The sequence below is a fragment of the Anser anser genome, assembly GCF_964211835.1.
Source record: "Anser anser genome assembly, chromosome: 1".
Taxonomy (NCBI): domain Eukaryota; kingdom Metazoa; phylum Chordata; class Aves; order Anseriformes; family Anatidae; genus Anser; species Anser anser.
This window is the reverse complement of record NC_139720.1, coordinates 26629838-26652726: the sequence shown is the minus strand read 5'-3', so window position 1 is coordinate 26652726 and position 22889 is coordinate 26629838. Positions and strand designations below refer to the sequence as shown.

The 22889-nt window shown below is 46.0% G+C and overlaps 2 protein-coding genes across 10 annotated transcripts in view; one reads left to right on the top strand and one right to left on the bottom strand.

The window, feature by feature from the left end:
• The first annotated feature begins 3438 nt into the window (after nt 1-3438).
• On the top strand, nt 3439-9036 carry LSM8 (LSM8 homolog, U6 small nuclear RNA associated). The gene is made up of 4 exons (XM_083800021.1): nt 3439-3556; nt 4046-4086; nt 6372-6499; nt 8785-9036. The coding sequence occupies exons 1-4, from the start codon at nt 3526-3528 to the stop codon at nt 8873-8875; spliced, it is 291 nt and encodes a 96-aa protein (XP_083656147.1). The 5' UTR covers nt 3439-3525; the 3' UTR covers nt 8876-9036.
• Nucleotides 9037-21887: 12851 nt separating this feature from the next.
• The window catches only part of ANKRD26 (ankyrin repeat domain containing 26), an 82964-nt gene continuing 81962 nt past the window's right edge, over nt 21888-22889 (bottom strand). For all 9 annotated transcript variants that reach the window (XM_083799705.1, XM_083799713.1, XM_083799716.1 and 6 more), the window contains one exon: nt 21888-22169. In XM_083799705.1, the coding sequence (XP_083655831.1) occupies nt 22021-22169 (149 nt within the window). In that variant the 3' untranslated portion in view covers nt 21888-22020. The remainder of the gene's footprint in view (nt 22170-22889) is intronic.

The window sequence follows — 22889 nt, the reverse complement described above, 5'->3', positions numbered from 1 at the left end:
AATATACCTCCAGAGTTTTGCACACTCATAGAGCCATCTGGAGGGCTACTGACAACAGCTGGAGGACCAATTAAGTACGGTCCAGAAATTTTACAGTTGTTAGAGGCCCAAAGCTTTAGCAGTAATGCACTGTAAGGTCCATCAAAAGGGTGATCACAACATAATAAAAGGGAACAGGAAAGCTGACTTAGCAGCCAAGGAAGCAGCTAGAAGAGCACCAAGAGAGGTATGTTAGTCCCCTGTGCAAAGACTTCACTCAGTCCACCAGAATATACAACTAAAGAGGTCCGACTAGCCAAAAACCTAAAATGTACAAAGCAGAAAGATGGATGGTGGGAGACCCCCAATGCACAGATCCTGATAACAAAAGTTATGAATAAACAGTTAATGAAAAATTTATATGAAGGGACAGACTTTGCCACTGATGCCGTGGTAAACCTGAAGAGCTTTGCAATAGGACCAACAGTGCAAGCTATCACAAACCAAGCAGCGTGAAGGTGCCCCCTGTGCTGTGCAAACAACCTCAAGATCCAGCCAAAGCCACCACCAAGGGTGACAAGGAAAGGGATGAAACTTGAGAGTACTGGCAAGTGAACTTTTCCGAATTGCCTTGACAAGGATCGTATCGGTAACTCCTGGTGCTGGTGGACACATCCACTGGATAGCCTTCCCATGCCAAACTAATAAAGCTAGGGAGATTGTAAAGGCTTTGCTGAAAGAAAAAATCCCTCATTTTAGAATACCAGGGGGACTCTCTTCAGACAACGGACCTCACTTTATATGAAAGTGGTTCAAGGAATACTGAGAATGGTACACGTTAGGGGGGTCTTAAATACTCCTTGGGGACCACAAGGACAAGTAGAAAGAATGAATCAAAAACTGCAAAAGCAGTTAACTTAATTTCGTCAAGAAGCTCAGCTGAAATGGCTGGAGGCCCTACCTTTGTTGGGCTTTGTTGGGAGTTAGGATAGCCCCCAGAGCTAGGGAAATAGTTAGCCCCTTTGAACTGTTATATGGCAAACCCTACCATGTAAATTGGTGATAGAAAGGAGTCAAATGCATGTAAGAGGTGAAGGCCGGATGAGACAATATTTGCTGGCTTTGTCTGCCATGTTGTCCTTTCTTCATAGATATGTACAGGAGCGACTACTGGTTCCACTGGATATACTGGTGCATCCATTCAGACCTGGACATCAGGTACTGATCTGAACGTGGAAAGACGAGCTTCCAAAGGAAAAGTGGAATAGATCTTACACTGTCTTGCTCCACACCCACACTGCAATCAAAGTGGAAGGGATCAAACTGTGGATTTGATACATCTGCATAAAAGCAGCAGCACCACAAAGGGAAAAGTGGGACATAACCATCAGAAGAAGGAGCACAAAAAACTTTGTGGCAAGTTGAACCAACTGAGAACTTGAAACTGCTGTTTAAAAGGACAAAATGATTTTTATTCCAGTTATATTTTCCATAGTGGGACTGACCTACAGTTCCAATCATTGGACACAGAATTCTGTAGTTCAGTTAGCTTTAAACTTAATCAATTTTGCAAATACATCATCTTATTGGGTGTGCACCCGTGTACCTGTCTTGGTAAATGAGAGAAGTCCCATGTGTGCTGTACCCCTCACTGTGAATAAGACAGACGTGTTGCAATGAACAAACTCAAGCAATGCTAGTATCTCCTCTCCATCAGTTTCCCTCTCTCCCTGTGTATCCTTTTGAAAGGGAAAATCTGTCATGTATATACTCAGTTAAGAGGGCCAATAGGAAGCATGCCACCCAGGGATCGTATGTAGGTTCCTGGAATTTGACCGCACAATGTAAAACTGTTATTACAGTTGAAAATACCAATTACACTATCATAAGAAATTACAGAAATAGAAGCAGGCCTATCAGCCTCCACTGGTGGATAGCCCCAGAAGGAGTGTATTGGCTCTGGCCCACAGGCACGTAAAGCAATTCTCCCTGGATGGTACGGGGCCAGTGCCCTGGGAGCCTTGGTTACATGTCAGACTCCATGACCACTCAGACATAAGGGGCTGGGTAAGATCACAGGCTGTCTTTATAACACCTTGGGAAAAATGAGAAATTTATAACCCCCCTTCAGACAGAAATATCTGGTTTCAGGCTTTCTCCCCTCATTGGGAAGAACAGAATTTGAGAGGGCAATAGTAAGTACTTCTGCAACACTAGAAATTATAAGCAATGCCACCACCAATATGCTTCGTCGAATACAAACAGAAAAAACAGAGGTATCCCAAGTAGTCTTGGAAAATCTTTTTGCCTTAGACACGCTACTTGCAGCTCAGGGATGTGTCTGTGTTGTGATAAACCACAGCTGCTGTGTCTATGTGAGTGAGCAGCAGCAACTTCAAACAGGCATTAAGCACATCTGGCAAGCATCCCATCTGTTTCAAGTGTCTCAGGATGCAGCCATTAACAGTGGACTAGATTTCTGCTAGCTTGTGTCATGATTACCAAACATTTTGTCGTTTATATATATATATATATATATATATCTTTTTACTTCTTATATTAATTGTAGCTACAGTAGTCATATGTAGTTGTGCCTTGCGGTGTATACCTAGCTCTCTGAACTCATGTATTTGGGCCCTCACTACAAGAAGGACATCGAGGCCCTGGAATGTGTCCAGAAAAGGGCTACAAAACTGGTGAGGGGCCTGCAACACAGGTCCTGTAAGGAGCGGCTGAGGGAACTGGGGGTGTTTAATCTGGAGGAGGCTCAGGGGAGACCTTATTGCTGTCTACGACTACCTGAAAGGAAGGTGTGGGGAGCTGGGGGTCGGCCTCCTCTCACAGGTAACTAGTGATAGGACTAGAGGGAATGGCCTCAAGTTGTGCCAAGGAATGTTTAGGTTGGAAATTAGGAGACATTTCTTCTCAGGAAGAGCAGTCAGACATTGGAGCTGGTTGCCCAGGGAGGTGGTGGCGTCACCGTCCCTGGGGGTGTTCAATGAAAGGTTGGACCTGGCGCTTAGGGACGTGGGTTAGTGAGTGACATTGGTAGTAGGGTGATGGTTGGACCAGTGATCTTGGAGGGCTTTTCCAACCTTAATGATTCTGTGATTCTATGTGTTCTATGTGATTCTGTGTGTTCTGTGATTCTCAGTGCTCTACACAGAGCACTTCTTAACACGTGCAGAAATACAAGGGGTGAGAACCATAAGGCCCCAGAACAGCGCTCCTGGTGCCACGGGGGGAGGCCGCACTGTGGCGCTGAAGCACGCCCCACCACCCCGCAGAGACGAGGAGCCGAAGCGGAACGCGCGTGCGCAGTGCCCCCGCTCCTCCCCCCCCCTCCCGACGGAACCATCTGCTGGGCGACGGGGGGAGGCAGCCCAACCCCCCCGCGCCACACCCGGCGCGCTTCACTTGGCTCATTCCCGGCCCCTCACCGGGAGCGCCGCGCCTGCGCGGCGGGGCTGCGCGCCATCGGTGCGCGCCGGAAGTGGAGGGCGCCGGCTGCGGCGGGCGGGAGGCGCAGGGGCAGGAGCGGCCGCCATGACGTCCGCGCTGGAGGGCTACATCAACCGCATCCGGCGGGGCCCGCCTTTATTTTATTGCGTTTTAATCTGAGCGGCTGCGGTCATAGCAGTACGGGGGTGAAGCGAGGCCGTTCGGGTGTGGGGTCGCCAGAGGGGGGGCGGCCGGGCCGCCAGCAGGGGTGCGAGCGGCAGGCCGGGTTCGTCACAAAGCTGTTGGTGGCGTTTGCGCTTGGGGCAGCGCAGGCAGCAGTGGGAAGAGACTTGAGGCCTAATCTGTGGCCTGCCTTTATTAATAAAAAGTAGCAGCAGTAATAGCCCGGTCTTGTCTGTACACAACTTGGGTGAAGTCAGACTTTAAAGCAGGCTGCCGAAACGTATTTTCAAGTTTTCTTACCAGCTCTGCTGCCTTTTTGATTTTAGAAGGCCTCTGAGAAGCTTTTCTGGCTCTTCTAAAAACTTATTGCGTATGGGTGTTATAGAAAATATTAATAGTGCTGTTTCAGACATCTCTGAACGTTTCCTTAATGAGCTACCAGGTACTGTCGCAGTAATAACTTCTGATGGAAGAATGATTGTGGTGAGATTTGTTTGTTTTTTTTTTCACATCTTATTTTACCCCCACAGAGGCTTGCTTGTCAGCTTTGTCCGTTACTAAACTCGTACGTGCAAATACGCTAACTTTTTGTCAAGTAGCTGTTTCTGCACCAGAAAGTGCACTTCTTTTTCTGTTCAGCTGTTCGGTTCCTCTCTAAAATGTCCTCCTCATTCAACAAGCTCTTCAACGCTCATGTTAAAAGCGCTTCTGTACAGCTACAGAAAAAATCATCCCATAATTGTTGAAGAACTGTAGTGGGATTCTGTTTAAGCCTGAAAAGCTGAGAACTGGCAAGCTGTTCTATATTAGACTGTCTAATGTTCTGGTTTTGTTGTTTCTATATTATTTATTTTCTTGTATTCTTTTTTCTCCCCTATTTTTTATCCTTTCCTACTTTCAGTTTCACTTAGTGGTGTGATCATTGCACAAGGATTGAATCTTCCTGTATGTATTAGCTTAGAGTGGCCTCTGGAAAGGGGAAACTGTGTTTTTAGTAAAAATGTAATAGTTTCACCAAAAATCATAGAACCGCAGAATGGTTTGGGTTGGAAGGGACCTTAAAGGTCACCCAGTTCCAAACCCCTGCCATGGGCAGGGACACCTCCCACCAGGCCAGGTTGCTCAAAGCCCCATCCAGCCTGGCCTTGAACACCTCCAGGGATGGGGCACCCACAGCTTCTCTGGGCAGCCTGTGCCAGTGCCTCACCACCCTCTGAGCGAAGAATTTCTTCCTCATATCTAATCTAAACCTACCTCTTCTAGTTTAAATCCATTCCCCCTTGTCCTATCACTATGTTCCCTGACAAAGAGTCCCTCCCCAGCTTTCCTGCAGGCCCCCTTTAGGTACTGGAAGACTCCTGTAAGATCTGGCCGGAGCTTTCTTTTCTCCAGGCTGAACGTTAACTCCCTCAGCCTGTCTTCATAGGAGAGGTGCTCCAGGCTCCGATCATCCTCATGGGCCTCCTCTGGACCTGCTCCAACAGGCCCATGTCCTTGCTCCAGAGCTGCACACAGTGCTCCAGGTGGGGTCTCACGAGAGCAGAGCAGAGGGGCAGAATCACCTCCCTCGCCCCACTGGCTGTGCCACTTTTGCTGCAGCCCAGGACACGGTTGCCTTTCTGGGCTGCAGGCGCACATTGCTGCTTCGTGTTGAGCTTCTCATCAACCAGCACCCCCAGGTCATTTCCTCAGAGCTGCTCTCAATCCATTTTCTGCCCAGCCTGTATTTGTGCTTGGGATTTACCCGACCCAGGTGCAGAACCTTGCACTTGGCCTTGAACTCCATGGGGTGTGTGCAGCCCCACCTCAAGCCTGTCCAGGTCCCTCTGGGTGGCATCCCTTCCCTCCAGCGTGTCTGGCTGGAGTCTGGTTAACTTTGTGATACGATGCAAGATACTTTCTACCACAAAAACTTGAATGTAATTAGTGTATGACGTATTTCTGCGTGGGTAGATGGTGTGTTTATTATTACTGTCTGAATTATAGTGTCTTACGTGAGTGTGGTGGTTTCATGCAGAGTTGAGCTTCACGAAATCCCTCTCTCGCTCCCCCTCTCGAAATGAAGATGGGGAGAATAGCAGATGAAAAAAGGCTCATGGGTTAAAACGAGGAAAAGGAGAAAACAATTATTCTATATATATATATTCTCAGTGTAGTGAGTTTAAATTTCTTAATTATTAATGATAAATTACACAAATCAATTATGTTACCATTTTCCCAAACTCTTGTTGAAGTAGCACAGAAATTTTTCCTTTTGTGTGTTTTGCATTTTTGTTGAGTAATGTTGTGGAACTAAGCTAACCTTTAAAGAAACGTCACTTAAAATCGCATATTAGAAATGGTTTCAGTACTGGTTAATGTAAGAATCTAACTTTTATGTTATTTGGCTTTATTTTTCTCATTTGATTTCTAGACATTTCACAATAAGGAAGACAAAAATAGTGTAGAAATAGTAAAATTACCTGTTTAGAGGACCTCATTGGTATGAGGGAAACTTTTGTTTTTTCTAATACTAAATAATGGAGCTGTTAGCATGGCCACACAGTAAATAAAGATACCTTTTCCTGAAATTAATTACCGTTTTCAAAGTTTTGTTCTCCAGCTGTTTGTGTCTAAACCTCGCAATAAGACCAAGTAGAGCAGCTGCTCTCCAGTACCTTGGTATTGCCCCTTTGCTGTTTAAGAAATCATTGGGAGCAAGGATGTAAATTTAAAAGGCAATTGGAGTGCTTTATGTTTGTGTGCTTTTTTCTTTTTTTTTTTCTTAGGGAACCCTCAAAGGTTTTGATCAGACCATTAACTTGATTTTGGATGAGAGCCATGAACGAGTGTTCAGTTCTTCACAAGGAGTTGAGCAAGTAGTGCTGGGATTATACATTGTACGAGGTGATAATGTGTAAGTAGAGTAATTTTTTGTTTAATTCAATTTAAAAGAAAGTATGCACGTCTATATATTTACGTACACATGTTTATATATATGTATGCAGTTGTGTCTGTATACATCTGCATCTTACATCCTTGTATCTGTGTGTAGCAGCTCTGATAGAGAGCTATCACAGCTGAGGCACATTAAGCAGCAAAGTATCTGCTGCTGTTGCAGAAGTGCCTGCATTTTAAAGTTAAGGTGTTGTTAGCCTAGAATTTCTGAGCTCTAAGTTAACCAGGTCATGTACTGATAGCAGTGTGGAAAAAGGGTTGGTATGAAGCTCAGCATTTTCCTTTCTTGAGTCTAGGCATTGTGTGTGTGCGTGTTCTTTATTCCAACCTGTGTACGGCAAGGTCTGTTGAGAGAGGAAAAAGAAGAATGAACAAGTGGTACAACAGAACTTGTGTGTAGTAGGTCAGTGATCTGGTATACAAGGTTAACTTTAATGGGATTTTTTTAGGCACACTAAGGGAGAGTTAAGATGAGATGTTCACAGAGAACACTTGATAATCTGGAAAATGCTGGAAGGTTCTGGCTTGACAATGTAACAACCGGGCAGTCAGAACTGATGTAGTAACAGATCAAGGTGGCAGTTGATATTTGATGTCAAATGATATGACAGAATGAGATCAAAACTCATCAAATGCAGAGCTGATGTGTCAGAGAGATGGGGAGGTTACAAGAGCAGTGGAAAGAAGGCCTGGTAAATGGGCCTGCTAGGAAGATGAATTTTGCAGCAGCTTTCTGAAACATGGCAAAAACTGAGTTTTGTTTTTTTATCACAACCAGAAAGAGCATTTTGCAGTGACCAACACGTGAGTCTGGATAGGAATTTTAATTGTCTAATTTCAACAGATAGTTCTAAGAAATGTCAAGACTTGAGTTTATATCTTGATGTGTTTATGTAACATCATTGAGAAAACATTATTTTACAAGGTCTTCATTACTTTTGACATAATCTTTTCAGCAAAAATAAATAAAATAAACATTCAGAAATGAACAAAGGTAGGGCTAAAGATGCTGCTCTAACAAAACCAAATCTTTTTTTTACTACGTTTTTTTCACCATACCAGGCTGCTGTGTTACTCAAATATACTTAAAACATTATTTCATAGAAAATATTCTGTGTTTTTTGTAAACTTAACAAATTCAGAAACATACTCATTAGAAGGGATAATCCTGTATTCCTGCAATTCCTAGCATGCTGACCTTCAGCATTCTTACAAGGAGGAGGGGGTGGGAAGCAGCCAAGTAACAGCAACTTCACGAAAAGGCATCTCTGAGAAGGTGGAGAATCTACTGAAAAGTAAAATGAACAGTCAAGGGGATAAAATGTTTGTAGGTATTTCAGTGTTAAAGATGCATACTAGAATCTTGTAGAGCGTGTGCGCCATAAAGCAGAAAAACTCAGTGTGTTTCAGCAGCAGGTAAAGATTGTTAGAAGGAAGACAACTTCAGTTTTAGAAGCATTTGTTGAAATAGGAAAAATAAAAAAAGACTTTAGTACTAGGCAGTTGTGTGTAAAACAGTAGTAAAGATTGTGATGAAAAGCTGGTTAAGGAAGTGAACCTCTTAAATACATATCGGAAGCAGAAATTAGGTTTCATGCTGGTCCATACTTGAATATTCAGTTAGCATAAGCAGCGTACGTTTGTGTTGTCAAAGCTGCCAGCACAGTGAGGATCTAATCAGTGGTGGAACTAAGAAAGCTGCTCAGCTGGCTAGGCTTCTGTTTCAAGGCAAGTCAAATTCCTCAGTCTCCACTGACAATCACGGGAACCTAGGTGCCTGTATTGGGATGTCTTACTCTCAAACTCAGTGCTACCCTCATCTCTAGCAACTTCTTCATAAATGCCGATTTACCAGGGAGAAAGAATATTGGGATCACTGGAAAGAAAATTAAAACAGCAAACAGCATGTCATTGCATAAGCACTTGGTATACCACCACCTTCAAGAGGGATGCAGTAGGAAAATGCACAAAGAGCAGAAGTTAGAATAGCTAGAGGTACGAAATGTTTTCAGTCAAGGAAAATCTGAACAGGGAGGGTCTCTTTGGCTTGGAAAAGGCACAGCTATAGAGGTAACTGATTGCTGCGAAGTCAGGAATGGTATAAGGAGATGGGGGGATGCCATCAAAATTTGAAGTTCAAATCATAGAGCTCTACAATTAAATTTAAAAAATAAAAACAGTCTTGGATTTCCTGATTTGTATCTGGGGATTTTAACAAATGGTAACCTGTTTTTTTTTTTTCAGTGCTGTCATTGGTGAGATTGATGAAGAGACAGATTCAGCTCTTGATTTGGGGAACATTCGAGCAGAACCTTTAAATTCAGTTGTGCATTGAAAAGAATAAAATGCACAGGGACTTTGTAAATCTTTGGTTGTACAGACCTATTTAACAACGTTGACAGTTTTTACAAATTGTGTGTAACTTTAGTCACCAGTTTTTTATTATGAATATGTTGTAGTTTCGCATGTAAATTAAAGTTTCTACGTTTTACTAAAGATTTTTTCATTGAGTTTACTTTGGATTTTCATGCTGAATAATTTCACTCTAAAATGTGTTGGTAAATTCAAGCAGTATCACTGATAGTCATGGTGTGTAACTACCTTGTTCCTGAAGTAGAGAACTCATTCCTATAGGTACACCAAAGCTTTTTTGTGTGAACTCAGGTTTAGTTGAAGAAAGGTTAACAGTGAGCGACCTCAGCTCTTGCATTCACTCTTTCTGGACCTGTGAAACTGTGTGCACAGGATGGAGTCTACAGTGTAGAGTTTAAAGAAGGTAAGGTGCGTCTCCACTCACGGGCTGACCTAAATGTAGTTGTTAGGGCATTCTTTGAGAGAGTGAGAAAGATTAGTTTAAACTCTCTTTCAGAAAAAGCATACTTAGGAGAACTGGCAGCACAAAGCCCAAGTATAGGTTGACATGCTCTGCGTTGTCAAACTGAACCTTCTCCAGTGAGGAAGGCAAAAAATGGCCTGCTCACATGTCTGGTTAGTATTGTGGACAGCAACTCAGCCCTGTAAGAATGAGCCTGCTCAGAAGCAAAGTCCTGTCTAAAAACTTAAAACTGGCAGCTGTGGAGTTTGGTTACCTTCATGCTTAGATCGCAGCAATACTAAGCTTTTTTATTTTTGGCTTAAGTTCAAATTTGTTTGAATTTCTATTTCAACATCGGATTTTACTTCAATTTGATGCTGTTGTTTTTGGTCTGGAGTTGACCAAAGCCTGTACTGGGTGTGTTGGTGAAGGAAGCAAGGCCAGGAGAGAGAGTCAGAAGGGAGTTCTTGAAATCAAAGCTAGGGCCCAATATATTTCAAAAAAAAATTCTAAAAAATGAATATAGCCTTGTAAACTTGTGGGCTCTCTGTAGCGGATAGCTAGGTCCCTGTAAGTATATATGGTAGAGAGAAAGCACTGAAGAAAGCCATATTTGATGCAGGAGGTTGAATTGTAACCAGGCTGAAACTTTTTTATTTAATCAAAGCCCTATTGCAAGGACGTTAAAAAGTAGGTCACCAGTGAAAGTTAATTAATAATTTCTTAAATTATTAATTTTCATAAAATGAATCAGTGGCAAAAATAAGTAGGATTGAAAACAGAAAGTGGACATAGAAAATTGGCCTTGTATTCATTATTCTAAAAAGAGAGCTGGAGAATGTTAGTCACTGGAGGAGGAGGAATCTAGGGTGGAGGTTTAAGTGTGAAGGTTGCGTGTGTCTTAACTCCAGGTAAAACCACACCACAGCTAATGTAGCAAAACTGTTGAAGGTACTGAAGAAATAAAAGAACTGAAGAACAGCTGAATTTTGAGGAGAAGAGTTATGCCCTCAATGTTTAGGAGGTATGAAAGAGGACTGTAATGGAAAAAAAGAACCAGAAACCATTACTGTGTTGGACAGGGCTATGTCAGCTGGTGCGTGCTAGATGGTTTCCCAATGTATGTATAGAAGTAGCAAGGCAAATGTTTCCTAGGAGATGCGAGGTAGTATTCTCTGGGAGGGGGTAGATTTGTCTGTTTGTTTATTTATTTTCTGGAGGGAAACGTATTCAGAAAGAAGAAGAATCCCCTTCTTGGACGTGAAGGTACTCTGAGTGAATTCTGAATGCTGTGGCCAAATGACTCTCAACTGGTTCCTCAGGGTACATGGAGAGCTCTGCTGAGGTAGGAAAAAGGTGTCAGTCCACAGTGTGTTTGGAAACTAACTTTTCCTGCTGTGAGCATAAAACAAATATCCAAAAAATAACAGGTGACATTTAGTAAAATTCAGTGTGTCCTTGCAGGTTAATGAACTGATTTTATGTTCAGGGAAAATGAGCAGGGCAGGGAAAGATGATGCTAAGGACAAAGGAAGTTACGCTGAATTGGAGGTAATCATCATATTCCATTAAGTTTCCTGCATTGCCTGACGTTGGTCACTTCCTCCTTTTGTTTATTTAATAGAGATCTTGGAGTGAAAGGACAAGTTTTGGATAGTACTGGAAAAGGATGTCTCCAGTGAAATGACTGAGCTGGCTTATGAAAAAACGAGCTGAAGTCAGTTGTGTATGAAGCAAAGCAGAAGCCATCTTCTGTGGTCCAAGGGCAACTTACTTAATTGCAGTCCATGTGCACTGCCTCACTGTCAACACATTTACAAGCATATTTCTTCAAATATCACATGGTGTACGAGCCGGTTACTGGTTTGGAAGAACGTGGATTCTGTTCTGAGGACTTACTCTGAAAATGCAGACTTTATGTACCCTCACTGTTAACTATGGCCTGTTACCCTTAGTCCTTGGAGTTAGTCGTTATCTTTCAACCCATTTTGTAGGATATCAAACAGAATGTGATAGAGCTGGTGATAAAACAGGTGGTTTGAATGATACATCTATCACAAATTAATCAGCATACTATTTTCATAGCAAACATACCGGTTCTGTATGTTTGAATGTTTCTTTGTCCCTGTGGCAACATAATTCCACCTGTTAGCCTCTGCTGGCTGAGACTGCACTCCACTGAGAATTTTCTTCTACAGATTCATACAGAAACAATCCTAAATACCAGGTTGGTATTCGCAGTGCATTGGTGAGAGGGGGCTTAGTTTATTCCACAGTTAACAATCCGTGGCTTGGTATTTGTCATGTTCCTTTAGGAGTTAAATGACAATGACCATGAAGGTAGTTCTCAACAAAGTAAAAGCCTCAGTTGAAGAGACTCAAATGCCAAATGTGAGTAACGCCAATGAAACGTGAAGATGGTTTGTGCTTGCTAGATTTATTTGCTCGATGGTACTTCTGAAAACACCTTTCTCTTTTGCATCTTCAAGCCGTGGGTTTCAGGAGCCACGATGCCAACCAAAGAAAGCACAAGACAAGGAGACAGACAAAATACCAGCTCTGTCTCCATTTCTGGCACTAGTGTTTGCAACTTTGCTAATTTTTGCTACTTGTGTTTTTATTCCTGCTTTCCAGTTGAGTACACTGCAGTTTAGAGATTAGAAGCAGGAAAATAAGCTTGTAGATTATATAACTAAACAATTATTTTTAAGTGGGAGAGATTTCTTCAGGCTCAATAAAGATCCAGAAAAGCGAAGTCATAGCAGTCTTAGAGTTATAGAGTCAAGCAGTCCTAGAGTCAGGCAGTCTCAGCTGCCCTGTTTAAATAATAAGGCATACTTAATGTATCAGGTATTCACAGGCAAAAAAAACAAACAAACAAAAAAAACCAAACAAACATAAAAGCCAGATGTGTCAGAAGGTGGTGTCTGTACAGACCAAGCCTTGAGCTGAGGGACGGAAACTTGCCCCAGGCTTATTTTAACTGCATATGATAGAAGGCAATAACAAGCCAGGTGTTTGCCCTGAAAATCTTGTACCTGCTAGCCTCTTACAGCATAAGATATTCTGGTTTAGGGGATTCTTATTTTTTTTTTTTTACACTATTTTTTACAGTCATTGCAGAAATACTGAGGGAAATAAAAGCCCTACTGATTAAAGTAGCAATCAAAGCTGAAAACAAAATAGCATTCAGACTTTTGCCAAGAACTACTTGCTCGTGCTAAAAGCCTGACCTTATCTAGGCGGTAATATCTTCCTTCCTGGAGCCTTGCAACACGTTCCAGGAACTGAGGGACTTGTGCTGAACAACGTGTTGCTGCTGTTAGGCTTACATTAGTAACACTGCCAGAGAATGGATGCCAAAAAATTTCACTCCACACTGAACTTGGTGCCTGCTACTTGCACTTCTAGACAAAAGGTGTTCATTACGTAAGGGGGCACAAGTGCATGAAGATGCCCCGTGTATGTACAACTTCTGTCCTCTAAAACACCATTAGTAGTTGTTTACCCTACTTGCCATCACTATTTTTTTGTTTTACAATGTACTTTTATCTCGTCTTGATATCAGTGTATATTTTGCCAAGATGATGATTGCAACACATTGCATAGAAACTGAAGTGGAAATTGTACAGGTGGAGATATCAAAAGCTGGAACTGAAGTAATGAAGCCCAGCATAAAAGAAAGACGCAGGATAGCAACCTGTTAAATGTGGACAAAAGTTGTCATAGCTAAGTTCTCTTTAATGCAGATACAATTAATGTGCATGTTATATTACGAGAAACACTGGGAAACTGTTAGAAAACCTGCTCTGATCAGGAATTCTTTAAGGCATTAGAATGTTAAATGGAAGCTTTCTTTCCTGAAATACTTTTATTATTATGGTTCTTGCTTCAGATTTTTGTGTTTAAATGCTTGGGAATTCTAACTTGTGTAAGTTCAAACTTCAGCTCTGCTTATGATGCAGATGGAAACCTGTGTGCAGTTGAGCTCTGTGGTGTTTCTGCAAATTGTCCGACCAGAGCTTCTGGTGGTTTATGGTAAACATCTGCACTGATGGAACGTGCAGATGATGCAGTGACCTCAGCTACAGGGGGCAGATTCTCAAAATTGTGCTCAAAGCAATATGAAAAAAAAAAGCGCAAAACCCACCCAACTATAAAACCAAAACGTAGCTATTTACAACTATTTCATATTCAGTTCATAGCATTTCGAATAAATAAAAAAATCTTTTCTACTGCAACTTAAGCACCATTTTATCTATGCCATTGCACCTACACATCAGATTCACGGGAGCTCTGTTTTGCAGTGAGGTGCAGTGCTGAACAGAAGCCAAAGCAGGAAGTGATTATGGCTGAGGAGTTGGTGCCGATTGAAAATGTGTGATGCTGCAGAGGAAATATCACACAAAAGAACTTCACTTAGTTTGGAACTAGATTTCCAAAACAGAGCACATTAAGATGTAAACAGTCAATAGGACTGGGACCCACCTTTCTCCTAACAATCACATCATTAGCAGTAAAAGCACACGGGACGACTTCTATGACTAAACTGCAAGCGCAATGTGCGTGGAAGTGTGTGCTCATCAAGTGAACGGAAGCAGCCTTCTTGCTTTTCACCATGTTTCTTCTACCGCTTGTCCCAACTCATCCTCGATACATGTGTCAGGCGTAAACGCAGCTTAAATTTAGGAAGTGCAAACGCTCGAGGTGTTTGAAAAGGCAGGTTTGTTTCTTTCAAGTAAAATATTTCGGATCAGAGTGGAAATGGTCTCTGATGTGAGGAAGAGACTATGTGTTAAGCCATGTCTGAGAGCGTTGCCCAAATGCTTCTTGAATGCTGTGCTCAATAGCACACCATCCCTCAGACACTGTCATGTTGCCCCATGGCTTATCACCAGCAGATATCCCTCTCCCAGTTTGTCTCCACTAAATTCTGAGCAAAAATACTCCTCCCACTCTGAGAAAGGTGCACCTTGTCACCTCAGCAGCCCTGGTGTTGTGCAGACCAGACCGACCATCCCATGATCCGGGATCAGCCAGGAGCTGCTGCTCAGGAATGCCCCCAAGGCCCCTGACGGGTTTCTGCAGAGCAGGGCAAGGCCTGGCAGCACCCTGCCCAGGCTCTGCCCCCTGCCCACCAGCACCGCCCTCGCTCACCCCTCAGATTTCGCACAGCTTCTCCTCAACCCGGCCCTCAGCATGCTCCCAGCGGCACGGCCCCTGCCCGGCCACCTCAGCAGGGCTGATGGGAGAAGGACGGTACCTGAGGCCCTGGGACCAAGCAAGGTGCCCATCTGGGTGGGCAGCGGTGGAGAGGGAGGCACAGAGCTCTGGAGGCCTCAGCTGCTGCCACAGGCTGCCCAAGGAGGGCCCCCAGGGGCTGGGGCTCACCAACGATTCTCATGGCTGCCTCTCAAAAGGTGGCCCAAGTGTCTGCCAAGTACAGCTGGCTCTACTGCAGGTATCCTAACACCCTACTCCCATCCTGAACCAGTTGGAGAGAGCACAAGGGCATGGCCTTTTTCAGCAGAGGTTTCTTCAAGAGGGGGAGGTGTCAACCTTCTGCCAAAAAGACTCCAAAGAGCCCTGTGCATGGCTAGATTTACAACACAGACTTTACCCATGGTGTCCTATTAGTGTATCACCCCTGCAGACCAGCAAGCCGTTCAGCACACCCATTAAAATCACACCTCTCCACACAATTTTCCCCTGACTGACAGCCAACAGCACAGAAGCAGGCTAGGAAGAAACTTAAAAGAGGTCACACCTGAGTTTGCTAAAATGACAACACAAAGTGAAGGCCGAGACTTTCTGCTCTTGCTTTCACAGAATCGAAGGGGTTGGAAGGGACCTCAAAAGATCATCGGGTCCAACCCCCCTGACAAAGCAGGTTCCTTAGAGCAGGCTGCCCAGGTAGGCATCCAGACGGGCCTTGAATATCTCCAGAGAAGGAGACTCCACACCTCCCTGGGCAGCCTGTTCCAGTGCTCTGTCACCCTCACTGTGAAGAAGTTGTTTCGCATGTTGGTGCAGAACTTCCTGTGCTCTATCTTGTGGCCATTGCCCCTTGTCCTGTCCCCACAAACCACTGAGAAGAGGTTGGCCAAATCCCTCTGTCTCCCACACCTCAAGTATTTATACACATTGATGAGATCCCCTCTCAGTCTTCTTTTCTCCGGGCTGAACAGACCCAGGTCTCTCAGCCTTTCCTCGTAGGGAAGATGCTCCAGGCCCCGTACCATCTTTGTGGCCCTCCGCTGGACTCTTTCCAGGAGATCCCTGTCTTTTTTGTACCGGGGAGCCCAGAACTGGACACAATACTCCAGGTGAGGCCTGACCAGGGCAGAGTAGAGGGGGAGGATCACCTCCCTTGACCTGCTGGCCACGCTCTTTTTAATGCACGCCAGGATCCTATTGGCCTTCTTGGCCTCCAGGGCACACTGCTGGCTCATGGTCAACCTGTTGTCCACCGGGACCCCCAGGTCCTTATTCTCAGAGCTCTTCTCCAGCAGGTTGCCCCCCAGCCTGTACTGATACATGCGATTATTCCTTCCCAGGTGCAGGACTCTACACTTGCTCTTATTAAACCTCATTTGGTTTCTTCCTGTCCATCTTTCCAGCCTGTCCAGGTCTCGCTGAATGGCAGCACAGCCTTCTGGCGTGTCAGCCACTCCTCTCAGCTTTGTGTCGTCGGCGTACTTGCTGAGGGCAGACACTATTCCCTCATCAAGGTCGTCGATGAAGATGTTGAACATGACCGGACCCAGCACCGGCCCCTGGGGAACACCGCTGGTCACAGGTCTCCAAACGGACTATGTGCCGCCGATCAACACCCTCTGAGCTCGGCCAGTCAGCCAGTTCTCAACCCATCTTACTGTCCACTCCTCTATCTCACACTTTCTCAGCTTTGCTATCAGGATGTCATGGGAGACAGTATCGAAAGCCTTGCTAAAGTCAAGGTAGATGACATCCACTGCTCTCTTCCCATCTACCCAGCTGGTGGTGCCATCATAGAAGGCAGCCAGGTTGGTCGAGAACGACTTCCCCTTGGTGAATCCACGCTGACTACTCCTCATAACATTCTTCTCTTCCAATTGCTTGGAGATGACATCCAGAACAAGCTGTTCCAACGCCTTTCCAGGGACAGAGGTGAGACTGACTGGCCTGTAGTTTCCCGGATCCTCCTTCTTGCCCTTCTTGAAGACTGGAGGGACACTGGCTATCTGCCAGTCTTCAGGCAGCTCACCTGTTCTCCAGGACCTTTCAAAGATGATAGAGAGTGGTTCAGTGATCACATCTGCCAACTCCCTTAGCACACGCGGATGCATCCCATCGGGACCCATGGATTTGTGTGCGTTGAGCCCACTCAGACGCTCCTGAACCACTCTCTCGTCAACCAGGGGGGAGCTCTCCATTTCCCAGACCCTTTCTCCTCCCGCCAGGGTTGAGGAGTCCCGGGGGGGAGTCCTTGAAGCAAAGACTGAAGCAAAGAAAGCATTCAGTATCTCCGCCTTCTTGGCGTCTCCCGTTACCAGGACACCCCCCTTGTTCAGTAAGGGACCCACATTATCCCTAGTCTTCCTTTTACTGTTTACATACTTAAAAAAAAAAAAACCCTTCTTATTATCTTTTATCTCTTTTGCAAGCCTCATCTCTAGGTGGGGCTTTAGCCTTCCTCGTCGCGTCCCTGCAGGCCCTGAGAACACTTCTATACTCCTCCCAAGAGGACAGGCCCTTTTTCCACATCTCATAGACCTTCCTCTTCCTTTTGATCTTATCAATGAGCTCCTTGCTCATCCACACAGGTTTCCTGCCCCCCTTCCCCAATTTCCTACTCTTAGGGATGCACCGATCCTGAGCTTGGAAGAAGTGCTGTTTAAATGTAGCCCAGCTCTCACAAGCACCCTTGCCTTCTAGCAACCTAGCCCATGAGCTACTCCCAAGCAGGTCCTGGAAGAGGTCAAAGTTGGCTCTTCAGAAGTCCAGGGTAGCAATCCTGCTACTAGCCTTACTTCTTCCACCAAGTTCCATCTTGAACTCCACCATCTCATGGTCGCTGCATCCCAAGCTGCCCCCAACCTTCACATCCCTAACAAGCCCATCCCTGTCGGTAAGGACAAGGTCCAGAAGCATCCCCCGCCTTGTCGGCTCCTCCACCACCTGCGTCAGAAAATTGTCTTCAACGCACTGTAGGAACCGTTTGGACTGCGCATGCCTGGCCGAGTTGCTTACCCAGTAGATGTCTGGATAACTGAAGTCCCCCACGAGAACCAGCACCCGTGATCTTGAGGCTACTACCAGCTGCTTGTAGAAGGCCCCATGGACCTCCTCCTCCTGATCTGGTGACCTGTAGTACACCCCCACAGCAGTGTCCCCCATACCAGCCCACCCCTTAATTCTCACCCACAAGCTCTCCACTTGTCCTTCACCCTCCCCCAGGTGGAGCTGGGTACACTCTAATTGCTCCCTCACATAAAGGGCAACCCCACACCCTCGCTTCCCCAGCCTGTCTTTCCTGAAAAGAACATAGCCCCCCATGACAGCATTCCAGTCATGCGAGCTGTCCCACCACGTCTCTGTGATTGCTACGAGATCGTGGCCCTGCGACCGAACACAGATCTCGAGCTCATCCTGTTTATTTCCTATGCTCTGTGCATTGGCATACAGGCACTTTAGGGAAGCAGCAGGCGCAGTTACCCCTGGAGGGATGCAAGAAGAAGATTCCGGACGGGGTATCGGGATCGTTACCTTCTCTGAGGAGCCCTCAGACAATCCTATGGGACAACTCAGAGGTTTTTCCCTACTATCTTCAACAGTGACAGCAGTGACAACTTCCCCCAGCCCTTCTCTGTCACTTTTAGCTCCCCTCCCTTCCCCTGTCAAACCTAGTTTAAAGCTCTGGTAATCAGCCCAGAGAGCTTGCTCCCCAACACACTTGTGCCCCACTTGCTGAGTTGGAGTCAGTCAGCAGCCCACATACCTGGCTTCTCAAAGGACTGCCCAAGATCAAAATACCCAAATCCTTGGTCCAGACACCACCCCGCCAGCCATTCACCTGTCCTGTTCTCCTCCTTCTTTCTGGGTCCCAGTCACCCAGCGGGAGGACAGAGGAGAACACTACCTGCACCCCCGATCCCTTCAACAACCTTCCCAGGGATGCAAAGTCCTTTTTAATAGTCCTCATTTTTCTAGTTGCAGCTTCCCGGGATCCAACCTGACCGACAACAAGAGGATAGTAGTCCTCCGGTTTAACGAGCTGTGGCAGAGCCTTCCTAATGTCTCTGACACGTGCCCCAGGAAGACAGCACACCTCTCTGGATAGGTTGTCTGGGCTACAAATGGGAGCCTCAGTGCCCCTCAGCAAGGAGTCTCTGATCACTAAAACTCTCTGCTCTTTTTTTGTGGCACTGGTTGTGATGCAGTGCCCCGTCCGGCCCCTATCCCTATGCTCAGTACTTCTCCCAGTCTTGATGCGCTTCTCAGGGTTGCTTCCCAGGTTTGGACTACTGTCCAGACCCTCAACCTCTTCCTTTTCCTCCCTGAGAACCTCAAATCTATTACCCAGGGACACCGTGGGGGTTGGTGGCACCGCGGGTGTCAGGGGCAGGCGTCTCTTTCTGCTTCCAGCTGAGATGAGGGTCCAGCCCCTTTTCTCTTGTGGGCAGTCAGGCCCTCGTACTGCATGTGATAAGGTGGGTCAGCTTGTACCCCTTGCAGGGACTTAGGAGGGGGCTGCTGGGCATCAGCAGGGGCAGGTTGACACCTCCTATCTGTAACCCTCAGAGACTCCCAGGAGCCCCTCGGGCTGCGGATTTCTTGCTGCAGCCCAGCCACCTGCTCGAGGAGTTCCTTAAGCAGGGCACACCTGCACCCACGACAGCCCTCTCTTCCCTCAGGACCCGGGTGGGTCTCCAGATTCTGGAGCTCCCTGCAGTCTCCTGTCTGGACTGCCACTTCCCCCGTCAGGAGATCCACCTGAGTGCCCACATGAGCCCGGAGAGACAGCATCTCCTCCGTTCGGGTTGCCGCCTCGGACCGGCCGCTGCAGCGGGTGCCCATCGTGGTGAATTCTAGGTGCAAAGAGGTGGAGGTCGCCGAGGAGAGGAGGGGAAGAGAAAGGGAAGGGAAAGGGAGGAGAGGATCCTCCTCGCACTTCTCCCTGCCCCGCAGGAACTGCCCCACGCGACCCGCCAGCGCTCACTGCCAGGCCGACCCTCTCAGCGGGCCCTGTTCGCGGCGCCCCTAGGGCCTGCTCTTACAGCGCCAGGGGTGGGCGGTGGGGGGGCTGCCGTCACCCCGGCCCCGCCCGCAGCACGGCAGCGCCCCGGCGGCACAAGCACAGCTCCTGCCTGCCCGGGGGGCGGGGGCCGGGGCTGCGGCTCTGACCGAGAGGCTCTGTGCCGCTGTGCTGGGGGGGGGTTAGGGGTTGGCTCCGTCCGTCTCCCTGCCGCGAGCCCTCGCTGCAGCCCATCCGCGCGAGGTCCTCGTTAAAATGGTGCTTAAAATGGTACTGGTTAAAATTTCTGTTTGGTACTTTCCAGCACCTCTCCAACCATGTGAACTCCTCTTTGACCGCTGTGCTGAAGGCCAGAGGAATTTCTTAACACCTTTCCCGTCGGCAGGCTACAAACTGTGAGAAACACTCCGTAGCCAATAACTTAGGCTTAGGCGAGGATCTCAGTGAAGTAGTAATTTCTTCGCGATTGCAATGGCGGGCGTCCCACAAGCAGGAGCGCACCTACTGGTTCCAAAACACAGTTTATATACTTTTTGATGACAGGCCCATCCCCTGTTTCCCCACTGAGTGGGTAATCCAGGTTCACAATCTATCTGATGCTTGCCAGATAATGCATGGCCTTCAGTTGCCAGTCTGTTAAATTTCAAATTTCTTTAGACTTTTTCACTGTTTGAAGTGGTAATGTTTCTTTACTTATCTGACTTAACACCGTGATTTTCACCTAATTGTTCTAAGGAGTCTGGTTGTGTGCATTTTACAAGGTCGCCTGCTAAGTTTCCTTATCACTGCAAGCATATCTCAATACCCCATTCCTTACCTTTAAACGATGTAACTCTGCAAAAACAACGTTTTTATTCCCACAAATTGATCAGCTCCCCATGGGATCCAAAGCTGTGGGATTTGACAATCTTTCATGCCTACCAGAAGCTCATCTGCTTTGGACCACAAGCAGAATTGCTCTGAAAAGTAGCCTGGAAAGTGGTTAGTAGCAATACTTCAATTCTAGTCCCTGATCTTCAAACCTGCTTCAAGTCTCAAGTGGAAGAAAAGGACAGAGAGGTGTGCCTTCTTTTCAGCCATTTGCCTGCTCTCAGGCCAGGCTGAAGGCGCAGCCATGAACAGAGCTGAAGAGAGCAGAGGAAAGCTCTAGCAAGTCACACAGGCAAGGAAGGAGGTGGAAAGCAAAATCAAGAAGGGGAATATAATAAAACAAAGACATGTATTAGATTTTAAATTTTATTAAATACCAAGTTCGAACATAATGCCTGGAATTAAATACAGTGTATTAGCTTCACAAAACTGTTGTATTAATATAAAAAGGAGCAGAGAGTCATAGCAGCATTCACTGCTTTTCCTCACTGCCTGATAACTCAAGTTATTGAATTAATGGGTAAAAAAACTTTTTTTTTTTCCAGTCTTCATTTATCTCAGTCCAACCATTTTTATTTCTCCAGAATTTGGACTTCATTTGTTCTATAATCTTCTAATTGCCAGCAAATTTGGTAGGCATGAAATGAAGATTGCTGATCTTCAGTAGCAGATAACTCCCTGAAATAAGTAAAACTGCTTGTTTTATTGACACAAATGTCCCATAATACTGCCCTTCACCTGGGCTACAGCCACTGTACCATCAGCTGTTAGCAGCAACAAAAAGCTGTTCTATCACACAAATAGTGTTAAGTACCGACCAAACCGAAGGTTGATATGTTAATATTCCTTTTTCCCTATATGGACTGTTTCAGGTTCACCACAGGTGTTCCTCTAGCAACTGCAAACGTCTGAAACAAATGTCTGAAACATTTGCAAGTTTTAACACAAAAACCAACATGGATACCAGAACCAACATACCACATAAAAGCTTTCTTGGCACTACTACACACTCACGGTATTTCTAAGCCTAGGGGACATAAAAGTGACAGCAATATAAAGTGCCCTGTTTTCCAGCTTAAACAGTGGTAAAACTTTCCCTTCATCATCAACAGAAATATTCACTGCATCAGGACTGGAGCAGCAGACAAAAAGCCAATCAAATAATATCCTAAGCATTAAAATAACACTGGAAACACTAAAACACACAGAATGAAAGTATTATTAAACAGAACAAAAGGAATGCTTTTGTTAAAACACTGAACAAGAGTGGAACAAAATAATGCATCTAACTTTAATAAGAAACACTTTGAGAGTTCTGTAAAGTTCAAGAATCAAGATTAAGTCATTCTGCTAGTCAGAAAAAACAGATACGGTTCTTATTTTGAGTGCAAAATAAACCAACTATACATCAAAAAACAAGTGCGGTGTGCTTGACATCTATTTAATAGAATTTATGTTCAAACTGCAATGAAGATGTTTTTGCTTCTGAGCCACGGGATGGGAAACAACAGATATGTTATGTAAACAAAATTTCTAGTGCCTTTCCCTAGCATTTTGTTCAGATGAGATAATTTTTGGTTAAAACATCACGGTACTCCTGTATTGCCCTGCAAAGGGGATCCTGGTCAACATTGAAATTTTTTGAAGATCCGTCAGTAGATACCATGGGAGAAGCTCCAGCAGATCCAGTTTCAAGTTCAGCAGTGGCTGGGGAGAAAAGAAACAAGATTCATGATGCACCTTGAGAAAGGTGCACCTTGTCACCTCAGCAGCCCTGGTGTTGTGCAGACCAGACCGACCATCCCATGATCCGGGATCAGCCAGGAGCTGCTGCTCAGGAATGCCCCCAAGGCCCCTGACGGGTTTCTGCAGAGCAGGGCAAGGCCTGGCAGCACCCTGCCCAGGCTCTGCCCCCTGCCCACCAGCACCGCCCTCGCTCACCCCTCAGATTTCGCACAGCTTCTCCTCAACCCGGCCCTCAGCATGCTCCCAGCGGCACGGCCCCTGCCCGGCCACCTCAGCAGGGCTGACGGGAGAAGGACGGTACCTGAGGCCCTGGGACCAAGCGAGGTGCCCATCTGGGTGGGCAGCGGTGGAGAGGGAGGCACAGAGCTCTGGAGGCCTCAGCTGCTGCCACAGGCTGCCCAAGGAGGGCCCCCAGGGGCTGGGGCTCGCCAACGATTCTCATGGCTGCCTCTCAAAAGGTGGCCCAAGTGTCTGCCAAGTACAGCTGGCTCTACTGCAGGTATCCTAACACCCTACTCCCATCCTGAACCAGTTGGAGAGAGCACAAAGGCACGGCCTTTTTCAGCAGAGGTTTCTTCAAGAGGGGGAGGTGTCAACCTTCTGCCAAAAAGACTCCAAAGAGCCCTGTGCATGGCTAGATTTACAACACAGACTTTACCCATGGTGTCCTATTAGTGTATC